This window comes from Pagrus pagrus (assembly GCF_965226575.1).
Source record: "Pagrus pagrus genome assembly, chromosome: 21".
Lineage (NCBI taxonomy): Eukaryota > Metazoa > Chordata > Actinopteri > Spariformes > Sparidae > Pagrus > Pagrus pagrus.
The window spans coordinates 21,305,215-21,324,867 of record NC_140208.1 but is presented as its reverse complement, the minus strand read 5'-3'; the positions used below and the strand labels follow the sequence as shown (position 1 = coordinate 21,324,867).

At 42.2% G+C, this 19,653-nt stretch overlaps 1 protein-coding gene across 1 annotated transcript in view; it reads right to left on the bottom strand.

The window, feature by feature from the left end:
* Nucleotides 1-19,653, bottom strand: part of jmjd1cb (jumonji domain containing 1Cb) — a 106,233-nt gene that overhangs the window by 27,411 nt on the left and 59,169 nt on the right. The window contains exon 3 of the mRNA XM_084342741.1: nt 6,693-6,806. Within this exon, the coding sequence (XP_084198867.1) occupies nt 6,693-6,806 (114 nt within the window). The remainder of the gene's footprint in view (nt 1-6,692; nt 6,807-19,653) is intronic.

Sequence of the window (19,653 nt, the reverse complement as noted above, 5' to 3'; positions counted from 1 at the left end):
ATATACCTTATGATGTACTGATTAAATATGTATAACGGCTTTAATCGTTGTCCTCGGCCTTTACCACAGACTATTTCTCCGACTCAAGGCTATTTGTTCACATCCTGCTGTGGATACAACAAAGGGCCGAGGCAGACACACCACAGAGTGACACAAGGACATCTTGTGCATGAGATAATTAGGAACTTAACAACAAATATGACACACATTCACATATATATGGAGACAAAGACAGATGGCTTGTTAAAGACTTCAAACAGCCTTCCGTTCAGGGACAATCATTGTTGCTGTGGAGACGCTGAGGCTGAGACAGGAGGATTGTGGGAGACTTTTCTGATGTTCTTGTTCTTTCAGCACTGATGGTCATATTGTTGTTCAGGGACTGAAATGATGCATGTTTGTTTTCTGTCAGGTCTGAGGAGTACAGTGCAGTACATGGTGACTGAGGAGTACAGTGCAGTACATGGTGACTGAGGAGTACAGTGCAGTACATGGTGACTGGGGAGTACAGTGCAGTACATGGTGACTGGGGAGTACAGCGCAGTACATGGTGACTGAGGATTGGCTGGCCAGAGGTCAGATTTATGTGATACACTGTTCTTGTGACCTGCTGTCCATTTCACCGGACACATCCCCTCCACACATTACTGTGTATGTGCTTTTGTATATGTATACATGTGTACAGTATGCATATATACAGTATGTGCACACAATAGAAATACACACTAGATGTATTTATTTCTGAACAACTAATTTTTTCAGTTATGACTTTGTGTTCATCAAACATGGTCTTTGGCTCAGTTATCTATAGGATAGTGTGTCAGGTATCTCAAAAATGGTCAGGACATTTTGACTTGTAGACTGCAGGGCAGGCCGTTTTATGTATTATATTTATTATTGACAGCTCCTGGTACCAGAGACAAATGACTGGTCAGCTCATTGTTGACAAAATCTGACAAGCTCCTGCATGAATGACTCAACAATCTGATGATGCAGGTGATACAGACTGGTGTTTGTGTCCAAATTGAAATAGAGCTCCACAGTGAAGATCACTTTTTAGATGGCTCTGGGACCTGAAGAGAATTATCGCATTCAATCACTCCTATGACATTTACATAATAGGTTGTATATATTAATTAACCAGTACACGGCCTGACTTGTAGTGTTTTTTGGTCTTTGGACACTTTTCTCTTTAGAAAAAGGCAAACTGTAAACTGAACATCAACGAGCCAATCCTTTTAGCAGCAACTTTCTTGCCTGCATGACTTTCACTAGTGTGGTAAAACATAACATACAGATCTGCCCCTTCTAAAGGAGCAGATACTGTTCCACTGTTTCACAATCTCATAGCTTGTGGTAAGTCTATCTTGGGTGGTCATGACAGAAGTGCTGAGCTCTATAAGCACAGACATCAGCTTTCTTTGAGCACACAGGCCAGAAAACAGCCGTTTGTCCTTTATACAAGTAAGGAAATGAATGTAAATAATCTAAACAATAATAATAATAATTATAATAATAATAATAATAATAATAATAATAATAATAATAATGATAGTAATAATCTAAATAATATAACACTAACAGATGTCACTTTAAATGTCCAACTCAGGTGTCATCTGTTAAAATGAGAGGCCTATTATCGGTAGCTAGAGAGCTAGAAACCACATGTAAGCCAATCCATCTATATCTAGCATCAGTGTGAGCTGACACCACAGCTGTCTGAGCAAGCATTTGTTTGGGTGTGGGTGTGCGTGTGTGTGTGTGTGTGTATGTAAGCACATGAGATGTTGTCAACGTAACATGACACTGGGATGAATATAGATTTGACAGAGAGACAGAAAGAGAGACAGAGACAGAGAGACAGACAAGTAGAGAGAGAGAGAGACAGTGACAGAGAGAGACAGAGAGAGAGACAGACAGACAGAGAGACAGACACAGAGAGAGAGAGAGAGACAGACACAGAGAGAGACAGAGAGAGAGAGAGCTTTGTATTTGGAGCACTTCAGGGCATAAAGCCATAAAGTTCCACTGAGGCAGGACTGTCAGCTGAACAGCATTATAAAAGTGTGTGTGTGTGTGTGTTTGTGGCAGCTGCTGTTTCCTTCCTCTCCTGTCAGATTCATTGCACTCTTGTCAAACAGACAGACAGACAGACAGACAGACAGTATAACAGTCTATGTCTCTGAGTCTCTGAGCCTAAAAGAAAAAGTATGAACATGTAGTTTAAACATAAAGATTGTTTTATGTATAGCTGCACATTTATAATTGAAAAGAAGACAGGAGACATTTTTCACAGTATTAAAAATCTATTCATGTACCCAGTGAAATAATAATGTTCTTATCCTGTGCAGGGCCTTAACTGGTTTGCTGTCTCTTAGTATTTGAAAAATATAGGTTGTTTCAATAAAAGAAAAAGAACAAGGCTTTGAGATATATCTCATCCGGCAAACTCTCCATCATATACAAGCTTATGGGACATAGTGGCTAGAGAACCAATGCAATGGGTCAGAGAGGTGTAAACAGAGTGTGGTGGTGCTTTACCAGACTGCATTACATGGAAAGTTGTTTCTATTACATTGTTGAAGCAACAATTCAAAGACAATGTCAACAGCTACACACAGGTTTGACAAAAGCAGTGTTTGTTGCAGGACTGTTGCATTGGAAAACACAATGCACGGGTATGAATTGTTGTGGTCAGTCAGTGTAGCTGAGAGGCTGCCTCTCATTAGTTCTGTTGCTCTCTGTCTGTCAGCTACGTCACTGTGGCTGATCCCCATTAAATGACTCTAACAGCAGGGAGGGGGGGAGCTGACTCAGCCTGCACACTCTTTCAATCACACTTTGCCCTGCAGCCCTGGCTCAGTCTCCAGCTACAAACACAACCACAACAACTACAACTGAACCTCGAGGCGTTCTGAAGATGGGGAAGCTTTTCTATTAACCCTGATACTAATGAAGCTGCAACTGATGCCACAACATCATTACATGTGTTCAGAGGTTATAGATGCCCTGACTCGTATTCTGTGAGGCCACTGTGTATGAAGAACACAGATATTTCATCTGAGTGTTTCCACCACTGTAACTGTTGCTTGAAGGATAAAAAATAAGGCAGTCTACTCAGTGCACTGACAGACTAGAGACGGCTGCTGGTAGCAGCACAATACTGGGACAAACACACTGCTCTGTTACTGGGCTGTGTCTACGCAGAGTAGTCAAACTCTCGAGTCAGCATGAACAGTTTTATTCTCCACCTCCTGTCCCTCAGCCTCAACACACACCATAACTTTATAGCCCTGCACACATGCATGTACGCACGCACACACGCACACACACACACACACACACACACACACACACACACACACACAGAGATTCCTCCATTCTTAAATCACCAGTGCCCACACAGAGCTGCCTTTTCTTCTGGAGACCTTTGAACCCCACAGAGTAATAAAAACAGTCTGACTCTCTCTCACACACACTCTCACACACACTCTCTCTCACACACACTCAGCACAGTGAAGCTGAGGCCACTCCCCTCTCTGTTTTTCCAGTTGGACAGGAAGACCGGAGGGAGGAAGAGGAGGGAGGGAAAGGGAGGGGGCTACAATCTGTTTGGCATAAACTGTACAATGAAGTCACTGTTTAGTGGGCCAGCCTGCTGCTCAAGTCTGTGCGTGTGTGTGTGTGTGTGTGTGTGTGTGTGTGTGTACCTCTCTGCAGTAGTAGTGCCAGACAAGAGTGAGGCTCCCACTTTCCTTTCACTTCAGATGGCTGCAGTTACTGCTGGTTGGGGGGGGGGGCTGGGAAAGTGTAGGAGTGGTGGTATGTGTATTCTGGGTGTGCGGTCTGGCAACAACTAGTGATTGGGAAGTTTGTTATTTTCAAAAGGAGCTCTACTATTTAAAAAAAAAATCTAGGTAAATGGGATCAGCTTATAATTAAATCAAAGGTTTGAGTGTAAGGCTGACAATTTAGTTAAATTGACCTTCAGCTTATCACAGCAAGAAATGTCTTTGCACAGCAAAGTAAAACATTACACTGCCATGTCGGATATGAAGAGAGCGTTCAGTTGTGACTTTGCTCTCTTCTTCTACCCACGATGTTCTTTGGAGTACAAATACTTTGTAATAATTACACACAAAGCACAGAGTGAACGTGCATGTCAAAGTCAGCTGGCGATCAGCTGTAGTTGTTGCGGTGTGTTCAGATGCTGCTTGTAAGCCATTTAATCATGAGACCCAATGCAGTTGGTCTCTGTAGGTATGGTCTCTGTAAGTGAGTAGTTCTTTGTAGTGGGATGACACAGCCACCCATGCTGCCTGTGATTGGCATGTGACTGAACCCAACAGTGATATCTCTGCCACGGTCAGATGTGTCTGTAGCACAGTGGGGCACAGGTAAATCTGCTATGTACACAATATGGATGCTGGGTGTGAAAATGACAACTGCGTTGGTCTGAAACTAGCAATGATTTGCACTTTGATTGCGGCGCTTTGCGGTAGGTGTAAAATAGAGCCCAAAGTGTGGCAGCTGAGCATGACTATGCTGAGATGATCAACATACCAGTGTTAACAAAGATAGCTCTGATGTAGGCTATACAGTAATTAACATGCACCTTCTTGGGTACAGTTGCTCCAGAGATACCAAGTGGAGACAACAAGAACTGTGTTCGGTCAGCTGGGCTGCTCGTGTGTTCTCTTTCTGAACTGTGTGTCAACTACAAACACAGCTGTAGATTATGTGCAACTGCTTGAGACATTTGTAATATCAACCATATTGCATGGAGTATGTGTCTCTGAGCCGCACAGACAGTCCAAACCGTCATCTGTCACAACTAATAAATCATGAACATAGATAGAGTTTAATTTAATTCAAATTAATTTATATCAAGATAAATACTGATATCAGCTGATATTAATCTGTTTACTTAGTTTCAAAGCGGACACACTCACATTATCATTATTCTCATTCATGTATGTTATACATATACCAACACTTTTAGGCCTTCTTTTTCACAGTAGTTTACTCATCAGGTCTAAAATATCATGTATGAAGTTCTGACTGGTATTTACAAGTTCTCTGCAAAGTCTAGAAGTTGTAGCCTTTTAGACCTTCAGGTTGCCACAGTTTGTAATGTCCAATGGTTTTCTCTCAGGTTTACTGTGACTCATGGAAACATAGAAAACTCAAACTTGCAAATCATGTTGGTGTCATGACAATCCAGCTAAAGAGAATTTACCAGAGCAGCTTCATGTTATACTACCAAGCTACTAGAATATCATAAATGTTTTGCCCGCACCAAAATACAACGTTCCAGTGTTCATCACATCTGTTTAGAGAGTGGAACATTGGTGGTAGCTGAATATAACTAAGTCAGTGCAGCAGCCACAGTGGACAGCCGCAGAAACTACTGCACAGATTCAACGCATGAGTCACCAGAGGGCACGGCAACAGTGGATCTGACTTCTGATTGGCTACAAACAAAATAAAAAAATAAAAATAGAGTCTCTCTCTTGGTATTTGAACAAACTGATGACTGATGGTGAGAGTGCAGAACAGTCTTCCCATCTGGTTGACACTGAGTGGAACACAGTGTTCCAGCCAGCACAATACAACAAGCTGTGTTCAGCTGCAGAGCGCTGACGCTGACACTGACGCTCACACACACACACAAACACATCTTAATAACAGAAATATGCAGCCCTGTGAATTATTGCCAATTGTGGAGCCACAGTATCGATTGTGTGTCTGTTTGTTAGTCAGTATGAATGTCTGTGGATGCATGCGTGTACTGTATGAGTCAGTAGTGAGCAGTCATGTGTAAACCCACTCAGAGGACAGACTGTGGCTGCACGTGTTGGCTTTATATTCACGTTAAACCCTGGCAGTGACACATCCATATGGACCACAGCGCCCGGCTCTGGCTACTCTCTGGGGCCAACAGCACTCCATGGCTGCAGTATCTAGCCCAGAACTAATTGTGAATGACTAATTCTTCATTAGCAAATGAGATCCAGTTACAATGTGTACATCTGCCAAAAGGCAACATATTCATAGCTTCTTTTGGGCCAAAATAAATCTTTAATTCACATCAAGACAACAGGTAGCTTTGATTTTTTTTTGTCTCATAGCATTAACTGCTCTGAAACCGAAACCAGTACTATGAGACAGCACAACCGAAAAAGCTCATTACTGCTGAATTTCTGCTTTAATTAGCAATCTTACTCCTGTAAAGTGCTTTCAGTTCCACTCCTTTCACATAAAGCATATGTGCCTTAGTGTCAGTAATGCTAGCTGACAATGTTCGGAAGCCAAAGTGAACAGTTACATAAGCGTGAGCTGCTTGGATGCTTTTTGTAATCAGTGATCATTCTGGTTATTTTTTTTTCTAGAAAGCTTGAATTTAACTGGGTTACCATTCAAATTAAATGTAATAATCTGTAAAACAGCAAACTATCATTGTTAAGCTGAGCCTCATATTCATCATGCTGTCATGAGAGTTTATGAATCTTATCATCTCACTCTCATCATATAAATAAACTCCCCAAGAATGGGCTCCAGTCCTCGAGTCACTTGAATAAATATTATTAGTTTTCAAGCACAGCAAGCTAATTCAAACTGGCTTAATGATCATTTGGTGTATTTACACGTGTGTGTGTGTGTGTGTGTGTGTGTGTGTGTGTGATTCTTACCTGATATGGTTGGTATGCTGAATGGTCAGACAGGAAGTCCAGCTGTCGGTCTAACAAGAACTCCACTGCTGTTACTGGTGACAACAGGCTCTTCCCCACCACTGGCTTAAACGCCTGCACACACAAAACACACAACATGGTCAACACCAGCACAAAAACAATTACACAATAACATCATGATATCCATAGCGAGACAGCTAACTTGTTTCTGTGAGGAAACTGATCCACATCTCACATCAGAATCAGTTGAGCACAACTAATTTGTAGAACTGATGCACTCAGCAATACATATGTATTAAACAACACATGTGTAATGTATGTTTGAGCTGCAGCTTTCTATGACAAAACACTTAAAACCAAATATCAGAGAATCTAGTAAGATAAATAACAGAGGAATGAAGGACGAGAGATGGATGACAGTTAGAATGAGATTAGAGGGAAGAAGTGGAGACATGATGAAGTCAGAGAGGCTGAGAGGGATGATGAGGAATAGACAGAGCAGGGGATGAAGGAGAGCTCCAGAGTGATGAATAAATTAATAAGTAGAGGAAGTCTGACGGTTCAAAGGCAGTACACTTCACTTTGATGTTGCCTCTTTCTCACACACACACACACACACACACACACACACTGGTGATGTCTGTCAGCCTGCGGCCTGAGCTCAGCTGTTACTGCACTACACAGAAACCAGGCTGCACTGGCTTCCATGTTTCCTCTTCATATCTGTGTACTGATGTGAATGTAGTTCAGTCACACTGTTTACAGCTGAATTCCTCATTGTGAAGAGGTTGTCCTCTTGTTTCTTTACATCACTTCATATTTTCTATTTATCAGCCAAAATACAAATAACACATTCAGCAACAGAAAAGAGAGACAGCAGGAGTTGGTGCTGCTGTGATTTATGGTTACATAACAAGGTCAGACTGATAGAGAGATGGGAGATTAGAGGTGAGAAACATGACCGCTGTGACCCCCCCCCCTCTCACACACACACACACACACACACACACACACACACACACACACACACACACACACACACACACACACACACACACACACACACACACACACACACACAGGAGGCAGGAGCATATTGTGTGTGCAAGCAAAACATGATAGCGTGTGTGTGCAGCTCTATTTCTGTCTGTCTATACATATCACATTTCCAGCCTCCAGTGAAGCAGCAGCCTGTAGCTCAGGCCACACCACCGACGTCATTGTGGAAATTATTTGGATTTATTTTGAAGTGTGAATGTCACTTTTGTCTGTACTGAGTGGCCTCAACAGTTGAAGCGGTTTTGTTTCGTCTTCAAGGACATGAGCTTCTTCATCTCATCTTCAACCACAGAACACAAGATGTATCCTCTGCATTACCAGGGTTACATTTGACTTTTACTTCAGCATGTTGACCATCATTACACTGAACATTGACATATTCTTTGGTTTTACTGGCTAATTACTACATAACTTGAGTAAGAATGCATATAGCTACATGTGGATCAGAGACTATCAATCTAAGTATTTCAGCCTGCATATCCAGGTATATTCACAGTCACGCAGACGTTTCAATAAAAAGAACACAGCCCTCATTCACATGACTGAGGCCAACCTCCAGCAAGGCTCTGCTCCTGGTTGATGAACATGAACACTGTATTATAAAATTATTGGCTGCTGCTGTGACAACAGCATGGTAGTACAGTGTGTAGCACCGCTGCTCCACAGTCAGAAGGTCCACCACCATGAAAACATGTATATTAGGTTAATTATCTGGTCAGAGCTCTTGACCGAGGCACTGGATTAAGTCACCAGGCGCCATACAACAGCTGCCCACTGCTCCTCCAGGAGGGGTTACATGTTGTACATTGTATGATTTTATATGATAAAGACTTTTCTTCTTCTTAAACTTCAGAGAGATTTAGAGTCTCTGCAGCGTTCTGGCATTTCATAAATCTTCAAACTCTAGATCGGCCTCTAAAACAGGACATCCTGAATCCTACTTCCTCATCTCACCTGTACGGTACCTGGAGCAACACAAGCGTTTTTGTTTTTAGTGTGAGTGCCCACTCAGGGTGTACCCAGGTTCTGAAACCAAGATCATGCTGTCCAACACCATGCTTAACCACAAGGTTTTAACAGTCCAAGGTAATGATGTCTAAATAATTGATGACTTATAAATAGCCTTTGACTCTTCACAGGAAATGAAACTGAATGTAACAGAAGCTGTCTCATCAGCCATTAGAGGAGGCGAGAGTCTCCACTGCACCTGATCAATGGTGGAGGCAGTTCAGATGCATGATGGGACCTTGGCGAGGTTTACACAGTGTTCGTACAGAACAAATGGAGTAGGCTTGTTACCATGACAACCACTGAGGGCACAGTAGGCCGGTAAAGCTGTGCAGAAAGGATACATAACAGACCTTGGGAATAGAGAATGACTCAACTCTGTCTACACACACTTCAAGACATAAACATGGTTGTAAACATGCCATCAGAACATCAGACAAGGATTCTGAGGCTTTGTTGTGTGAGCAGCTCAATAACAGATCTTGTGTTAGGTCTGTTGTCAAAAAGGAAAATGAAGGACGTTAGCTACAGTACGTGACTAAAAATGATTTGTCAGTAATCCACACCATGGCTGACTTTATTATGCACTGCATACAAAAACTCACATCTAGCTGTCATAGCTATGATTCTTAGGCCTTGGTTCCCTGACCACGTCTCTGTGACCTCATGTCTGTGATGGCCACAACATGGCTGCTGTTCTATCTGTGTCATCGCATGTTTCAGAAGCGGCTCTCTGCTCTACTGGAAACGAAAATGTTTATTTTGTCTATAAAAATTATGAAATACACACAATCTGTGAGCAAGTCATCAATATCAGGCAGGCATGATGCTCCTCGCTCCCAAAGGGGTATGAAGCCAGATGGAGGACAGACCAATCGCATCACACACACGCAAGGTCATAGATTCCTGCCCAGTGGAATCAATGCTTTGGTCATCGAACATCCATCTTTGGAAGCCAATTAGTTTTGTGTCTATTCTCAAATTTGTAAAGAACAACTTGACAACCAAATTCAGACAAACAGTCAAAAACAACCTTCGCTAACTCCTGATTGTGTTATGTGAAGCAGGGTAGTCAGACCCGAACCATTAAAACCTGTTCTGATTCATTCAGGCTCATAGAAACATGTTAGTGGATGGTAAAAACATGAGACTTGTCATCACTGGATCCAAGACGTTGAACATCTAAACTGAGCAGCTTCAAACATAGAGCATGGCTGCCATCTGTGAATCCCTGCTCTGATTCCCCGACATGACAGTTCTTCCATCCCCTCTACACTTTTCCACACAGAGACACACATACACACACATCCCACTAAACCACAATTGGGTCACATCTGCCACAGTGTGCCAGGAAAAAGCTTTCTGTCACTGTGTATTTCCAGACAGGCAGCAGGAGAGACACATTTACTTACTGTCAATACACAACCCTTATAAAACCAGTGGACCAACATAGAAACCTCTGAAGAGGACAGACATGAGAAAATGTCCTGAGAACACATGAGCACACAAAGCATGTTCTGCTGTCATGTGTGCGTTAATGTGTGTGTGTCAAACGTTTTTTGTCCACCAGCCAAATGGCTAGTGAAGGTTTAAATGTTTCCAGCCTCTCAGTAGATAACCATTGTTTCATGGCTGGTGAGTAAAACAGATCTACCAGCCACTGACATACTTTAATACTTTACCAACAGTTAGCTGCTGACCAATTATGTGCCCTGCATGTGTGTGTGTGTGAATAATTGAAAAGGAAAAGTGCAGCAGGAGATGAAGAGGGACGATGGAGCTCATGCATCACTACCACTAAGTGACCTAGAGAGGCTACCCCCTAACACACACACACACACTAAAGCTTTGCTATCCAGCGGGCCATTATCTGATGAAGGCCAGAGAGAGAGAGGGAGTGAGACACAAGCCTCATTCACACTGCCCTTTCAATGCGGGAATCATGTGCGATGAGGAGAGGGGGGTCTCGCTGCAGCTCTGATCCCCCCTCCAGAGGTAGTATCAGAACCGCAGCTGAGGGGAGCCGGCGTGTGAATGGAAAAGCCGGAGGCGCGGATCAGGGGTGTGTCGGTCTGATGGTGTTCACAGTCTGACAAATAAACAGATCCTTCACTCATCAAATAACAGAGAAGTGTCCCACAAAGCAACGATAGAAGACCAAACCACAGTAATGTGGTAACTGGTCGTGTCTTTGGCAACTTACATGAGGAAAAAAATACCAGTTATATGTGGAAAAGCCTCTGTCATCCTGTCTGTCATCCTGTCTGTCATCCTGTCTGTCATCCTGTCTGTCATCCTGTCTGTCCTACCGATTCTTTGTCACATTTCTGCCTGAAAAATATATATTGTGTATTATTTTGTATTTATTTTGAGCCAATGTCGTCTAGCCCTACAGTGCAATACCATAACGATATACTGATGATCCATAATGGTGTAGAGATCCACTGATCAAAACAGAATGTGAAGACAAAGGGCTTGTCATTAGTATGAAACATGCAAACAAGTACTACGGAGCTCTAGTGCTAATGAAACGAGTGAAAGCAGACAGCTGAGGAGTTACAGGAGCCAGACGGACAAAGGGAGCAGACTGATCTAGTATTTGGATTTGGATTTATGACAGGAACATGGCTCCCTTCAAAGGCTTATCAAGTTGGGGAGCATTCAGAGCTTACACAACACAATGGTAGGACCTTACTTTGTTACTGATTACATGTGCCAGATGTTACAGAGGAACAGTTCCACTCTCAGAAGTCAGACAATGGGTTGATGTGTATTCTTACAGAAGAAAGTCCTGCGACCATTTTGCTCATTTTTACACATTTTTTCCAGAACCAGTTACAAATGTTCAAAATGGTCGAGGACGTGCAGAATGTGCTGCAGAGTAATGTTGCACTGATGAGCAGTGCTCGCTATGTGGGTCACAGTACAACAGCTCCTTTCCAAGGCACACGTGAACAAAAACACAGACACAGACACACACAGGTTGTGTTCTAATCTGCTTGATGGTAAATGGGAAGTGATCAGACTTGTCAAAACACAGATGCTCTTTCCTGAGCTCTCGTCCTTAACACACTGTCTAAGCCAGGGTGGCCCAAAGTGAGGCCCGTGGGCCAAAGCTGTCCCACCATAAGGGGATTTTTATGGTGTTTAATCTTTCTGTGAGGTAAAAGTGCTCTTTATATTGGTGAGATACCTAATTATTGATTATTTTTCATAATACGAGCACGATCGGCAGAATGAGACTTTCATTAAGTGATTTACCATCTTAACGATACAGTACAGTCCCGTGGTCCACCATCAGCTTTCAGTGTTGGCCCTCCAAGAGAACCCCTGGTCTTAATAATGAGTTGTTGATGGTTGATGAGATCGCAATTAAAACTAGCGGTCACATCAAACATCGAAAACCTCCAACCAACACTAAGGTGCAACATTCAGGTTAAGGTGCAACATTCCGGATCAATTTCATTTGATTAAATCCTAAACTTGCAAAAAGCCCTTCATATGTCAGTTGTTACAGCAGACTACATTAATTCATTAAACTATAATTAACACAACTTTTTAAATGAATTATCAAACCATTAAACACAACCAACCTTGTTCCAAGGCACAGTTTCATTTTTCATTTTATTTCCTGCCCAGTCTTCAGTGTCAGATGACAGTATGTGGTGCAGCTATAAGTGGGATGAATAGAATTAATGTTGCTGCCTCCGCTGGCCTTTCACCAAACAGCCAGCTCAGTGCTTTTCTTCTGTGCCTCTCTGCCAACCTTAAGCTACTCTACTCTACAGGGAACCAGCAAGAGTTCTGGAGTTCTACTCAGCAGGTACTGCACTGGGTGAAAACCCAAATACTACAGTCATACATAGGGGCAGGCAAACAATAGAGATGAATTTCATTTGAAAATGTGTCTCATTGATCAGGCAGCAAGAATGGAAGCCACTTACAATGGTTCCTTCTTTAAAATCAACAGTCTTGCTCATCATGGCTGATCGTTCAATAGAACGTTAACATTGGGGAACAAAAAGAATGATTTTTAAACATGGTTTCCTACACTTCCAATAATGAAACTAAAGGTGTGTTTCATTAGACCCTCCATGCCTGCAGTTGGTAGCCAGAAAAATATTAAAAAAATAAAATAATCCTGATGACATCATCAGGACTGTTGAGTCACATTCGACAGACATTATACAACCGTTTTCATGAGCTGAGTAGTGCCCCTTGTGACAACTAAATGGATTTTCATGAGTAAAACCAACCAGTATAACTTCAAAGTGGAAAGTCTAAAGCAATAGTGCAGGTTTAAGTTGTATATTAGCTATGTCACATGACGGATTTGTCACTGACTTCTCAAAGCTGATGAAAAAGCAAACGGATACCTATTAGTGAAACTGAAATAGTCATCACTGTGAGCCATGTTTAGGGCTGAGCAATATCCTGTATGATTATGAATCACTCTGCCAACACATGAAATGGCTTACTACCTTCACAGAAAATAAGAGGGGCCTCCCACGCATCAAAACTCAATCAACGAGTGATTGTGATTCAAGAAAAGGGTTTAAGGAAGATTCAGTTGCTGCTGCACAGCAAAGGCTAAAAATCTGTATCAGAAAAATTCATTGAGGATAAGAACTAAACATGGCAAGAATTCAAAGTGAAAAACTAAAGAATAAACGCTATTTTACTTTATGAGATCTAGAATCTACAAGATGTTTGTGTTCAGTATTTTGGTTTGGAATTGCTCTGATGACTATTACACGGAAAACAAACAATTACAAGTTGAAATCTGTGCGAGCTGTGGCTGAGATACATTTCTGGTAAGAGACGTGTAGTGAGGAGGTAGGATAGAAGCAGGGAGATCACCTTCAGAAACTGCTACAGGCTACACACTCCACACACACACACACACGCAGACACACACACAGACACACACGTCGACATCTAGCACAGAACTGATCAGAATGACCAAACCTTCTATTCTGGGAAACATTCACAGTGTCCAGGTAGTTCGTGACTTGAATCCATCCCACTCAGTCTCGTGGATCAAATCAAACTCAACTCGGGCTATAGCTGAAAAACAGCAGCGATTTGAGCAACAGCAGAGGATATAAAACTGTAACGTTACCTCTCTCCGTCTCCAAGCAACGTCAAGGAGCAATGGCTCTGAAGAAAAACACTTGACAACTAGCTTTGATCCAGGAAGCAGGGGAGAGGCAAGAAGAAAGAAAAGAAAGGATGACGAAGGTAAAAAAAAGAAAAAAGGCAGCGAGAGTGTGGTTTCTTCTTGTGGTGAGAAAAGACAGATGGCCAAGAGGGAGAGAAAGCAGAGCAGAGGACGAGCTACACAGCCGACATTTTAACTGCTGCTGACGCAATGACGGAGAGGGAGGGAGGGAGGAGGGAGGGACGGAGGGAAGCAGGGCTGGCCAACACACACTTCCTCTCTCTCTCTCTCTCTCTCTATGTTGTGCAGGCTCGCCCGCTCTTACTCACCACGCTCTCTTTCACTTCCTGTCCTGCCTCTCAGCTCTCTCAACATATCAACATGTCTTATTCCCACTCGTCTCCCCTCTGCTCTATTCAGCTTTATTCACACGTGTCATTCACACATACATCCCTAAGACTCACACTAATACAGTATCTCTGTATTAAGACAACACAGTGGTAAAGAAAAAGACACAAGTATTTCTTATTATATTATTGATTATTATTGATCAAGGAGACTGATAAGTGGAACTGATATATATTCACAGGAGGACTAAAAATACTCGTCTCAAAGTGGAGAATAACCAGTGATGGAATGTATGATGGAAGTACTGTACTTATGTTTGTTTGGAGGTACTTTGCTTCAGTATTTCTATTTTCTGCAACGTAATACTTTCTACGACTCCAGTCCATTTATTTGATAACTTTAACAAGCACATTCAGATTATTCAGATTATTCAGTGCTGATCGGCTGTTACTTGTGACATCAGATAGCTTTGTAAACACTGAGACCACAGAGCGGTGACCGCTAACAGAGAAGGGATGCTGCATCAGAGCCAAAGTACTGCATTTTTATTTTTATTTTATTTTGTCAACATTCAGACACAAAAACACCAATAATCACCAATAATGGTAAAAATACTGAATATCAGCCCTGATAATCAGTCGGACCAACAGTCCGTCTTACCCCCAGTTTTTATACTATTTTTATGTTACTCTCAGGAGGTTTTCTCTGGACAACTCAACACTGTCGAGTGAAACGTAATATTTGCCTTAACTCACAGGATTAAGATGAATATTGAGATGACTGCACAGTGCTGGGCTTTAAATATACTGAAGCGAGCTGGCCCACTGCTGAACCCACACACACACACACACACAGCCTAAACAATCACCTTTGAACTCATCAGCTAACCCCAAACCAGCTCTGATTAATCTCTTCATCGCTCAGCAGATTTACACTCTGATACTGTAACAGTACACACACACACACACACACACACACAGTTGTGCAGTAATATCCTGCTGTCCATCTGCCACACAGGATTTAACACACACATACAACTCCCCCCTCCACACACACACCTGGTAAATCCTGTATGACTCACAAATAATAATACAAACAGCAAAATCACAACCACTTTGACCATCTCACAATCTGCTACATGTGTAGGTTACATGAGTGTAGTGGCAGGTAGGTAAGAACATGCGTGTGAGTATGACACACTAGCATCTCTCAGCCCCCACTCAGCCTTCAAGAAGTCTAAACTACAACGTCCATTAAGGGAGGACAGAAACACCTCCTGTGGTCGGCTGCTGCTGTCTGTCTGCGTCTGAGCAGGAACATAATAGTTTTTCTCTGCGGCCATAAAGGTAAGCTATTATTACACATGCACACACAGATCCACAGGAGGCAGGAGATTACACTAGACCAGCTCCATCTGCTCAGAGGGTGAGACAGAGGGAGGAAGGGGGGGGGGTTGGAATTTTTTTTGACCCAATTTTCCACCAAACTCATGTAGTTGCCTGGTCGACTCTCTGGCTTGCAAAGAAGCTCATGAGCAAGGCACAAATCCCCACACTGTTCAGCGGGTCTGCTTCACAGCTACACACAGCATCGGAGTGTGAGGCAAGCTGAGATGAATCACAATGGTGGACAGTTTAGGGAGGCAGCTTTCAAAGGACAGAGCTGTGTGCTGGCGTGCGCACACACACACACACACACACACGCACACACACTCTCTCTCTCTCTCCTTTGTTCTCCGGTCGTCATACACAGAGCCAGTACAGTGACCAGATAATAAGATGCCTGCTGATATCTATTTGTGTGTGCGTGCGTGTGTGTGCGTGCGTGCGTGCATGTGCGCGCGTGAGTTGTATTTCATTTTACAAATTGGGCCATTGTTGCTAGGTAACATAGCAGGACTGTAGCCAGTCTAGTTTCTTCTATACGCTGACTTTCACTTAACCTTTCCTCTATCTAATGTATGTCAGTTCTCTTTGTCCACCAGTTCTCTCTGTGATGGTCAAATAAGTGGAGATAACATCTGAATATTTGAATAGTGCTAATATCTTCAACTGTCCTCGGGGGTTAATTTACATCACCAGATGTAATGGGTACTTCCACAGTGCCCACTGTGGAGCATAAAAACACTAATAATGCTACAATGTAAGACCTGCAGACAGATGGACAGACAGATTGAGTGACTAATATAAAGCTCAAGCAAATCCTACAACGGAAGTCCGTCAGTTCTCACCAATCTAACTGATGTTCAAAGGGATCTGCCATCATGGTATGAATATAATAGCAGGTTATCTCCAGTAAAGTCATTTTAAGTTTATTACCAATACATTATTTTGGAAAAGAATGAAACTATAGGATACGATGGTGCAGTTGGTGCTCTGTTCTGACTGTAAGAGACAAAAGATGCTAGTTTGGTTGTGTTGCACTTAAACCACAACATGTTGGACAGAGTTACAGCCACACTGGAATTCCAGTAAAGTCAGGTGACTTCCATGATAAACCAGAGCATTAGGCCTGTCACCATTTTCTTTACAAATTAATTTCTGCAATTAAAAGCAAATGTAGTATCAACGATCTCCCCATCATCCGTGCACACTGCGCACGTCCAAAGGAAAAGAAAAGCACTTCAACAACATAGAGGACACTGTTAGCTTTCCAACAGCCTGCAGCTGCACTTCCAGACACTTATTCTGTGTGCAGGAAGACAAACAAGCTACTGGCAGGAAGGAAATTCAGAGATCAGAAATGTTTCAGAGACCCTTAATTGCAGGGCTTATCAAAGTACAGACTTAAGTCTGCAAGTCATTTGTATTGATCAATAAATTAGAGGTGACGTTGAATACACAGTATAGCTTAAGATCACTTACAGCAGTCCTGGCCACAGATGAATATAGTTTTAATGTGGCTTATGTCTCTGTAGCTGACATCATGGCGATGTCAACTGCTGGACAGAGTACAGAGTGTTGTGTGTTGTCACTGAGTTCATGAACGTTACACCACAGAAGTCACAAATAGATCATGTGTCTCATTTTCTCCAGTACACAGTTTCTACAACTACTGTAAATGTAGTTGTAAGAATATATTTGAGCCAGAAGTCTGCCAAGCGCCAAATGTGGCCATAATTTCCGTTTGGTGAGTAAATCTCATAGGGCTCTGCTTCACACTGACAGTTTGAACTGAAAGTCTTTAATAAAAAATGTCTCTGCCATGTTTTGCTGGTGTTGCTGTTGAGACTTAGCAATGCTTCTCTTCTCGTTTGACACAGTCAGAAGGACTTCATGAAGCATTCATCTGCACGTCTTAAACGCTGAAATCTACATTGCTTCGTATGGCAAATGATATGTGCCACCATGCGTCATGGTGGTGGTTGGAAAACAGTCAAACAGGCTATGACCATTCTCAAATCACTCTGGCCAAATAAGAGGAAACAATGACAATTTTCATTCTGACATGTATTAATCTAAATCTAACATCTCTTTATACAGTTTTCATTTCTGAGTATAAAGATAGTAAGTGTTTGACATGAACCAATTGTTTTCTTCATCCTGGAGGCTGTACTGTAAAGGAGGGGCACAACAGCTGTCAATATATAGACAATCGACAGAGAGATATTCATAATAATCAATAATAATTATTCATAAAAGATCGTCCAAAAAAGTGTATGGCAAAAAAGTATAAAGTGATGGCTAAAGCATATTGACACCATCAGTGTTAAGATTGGCTCCCTATAAACCTCACTGTCCTGTATTTTTTCATATCACAAAATATACTGCAGAAAACTAAAATATTGCAATTATTTTTCCAATATCGTGCAGCCCATAATAATGATCCATCAAATGTGGTTTTCAAACACTTGTGAAAAAGAAATGTAAGGGAGGGAGAATATTTTACAGTTTAACAACAGACCTCACAGGGAATTTACAAAATACTCCAGACTTTTTCTGCATTATAATGTAAAGAAATAATCAGTGCATATCTGATAACATATGCTGATACAGATGTATCTGTGATAGGCCAGGCTGGGCTCAAGTACAAAACACGGTTGGAGTCAACCAAACTAGAGTAGCTGGTTCTACTTCAGTCTGAACAGTAAATGTATTTGTTAGCGGATACATTCGGTTTGTCATGTGAAAATCACAGCAGACTGTCTGTCATTCCCTCCATCTGCAGCTCATTGAGGTCAGCCTGAGCACAGTGAATTAATCACACTGCACTGGGTCTGTTTGTGTGTGTGAAGCTGTGAATAGCTCTAAGATCTGACTGTGGACATGAGGACACGAATGTATGAATCCTCGACAGCTGAAGATCATTTCTGAATGTCTGCACACATTAATCAGTGTGCTGTATGTTCATGACAACTGTAACACAATTTCCTGCCTCCATTATGATTAAAGTACAGCACATTTATCAGAACGGAGTTACAATGTTGCTGCTAGAAAGTTGTCTGACTGACATCAATCACTTCATCACTGTATCTCAGAGGTAATTTTACTATGATGCTCTGTGAGTAGAAACCAGTGAACAGAAACAACTCATACAAGCTTATGAATCACAGATCATCAGCGCTGGGAGGTTTGTTTTGAGAAGATATTTATAGCATCTCTTCAGGGATACCTGCATCAAATCCTCTGTGCTGGCAGCAACTACAGATAAAACCTCCTCAGGAACTCAGCTCTAAAAACTACAGGACACGTGTGCATGCACACTCACACACACACACACGCACACACACACACACACACACACACACACAAGATATAGCCTTCAGTTTTCAACATAAACAAGATCTGTGAAATTACAGCTTCTCTTACTCCCCCGTCTGTGTCTCTCTCTGAATTTAGGACAGAGGAGAGCTGCCAGATAATGTTGTGTGGTGTGTAGCAGCACATGATGGGCACTCAGCCAGAATGCAGGATAAGTGTGTGTGTGTGTGTGTGTGTGTGTGTGTGTGTGTGTGTGTGTGTGTGTGTGTGTGTGTGTGTGTGTGTGTGTGCATGGGAGTGCGTGTCAGTGTCCCATTAGTTTGAATGCTGGTTCTGCACCACCTGCCTCTACACTAGAGGTGGGAGACAGACACACGTGTCCTGTCAGTTGATTCAGCAGCCCGTCTCCATTTACAGCAGGCAGGACCTCCCTCTGCTACAATAATTCAAATCTGACTGTAGTTCTATATCACATTTTTCCAAAAGTGTTTGGTTTAATTCAGAACCAGTGATGTTGGTAGGTTTCCAATATAGTGAGTCCTCAGGACCCACAGGTGCTCATTTGAGTGGGTCTCAGGGATATTTACTAGGTACCATATAAAATGTGTGATTTCTGACTAATTGAAGTGTTAAACTTGTGTTTGATGTTTTACAGTTACACTCATGGTTATATGCTTGATGAAAA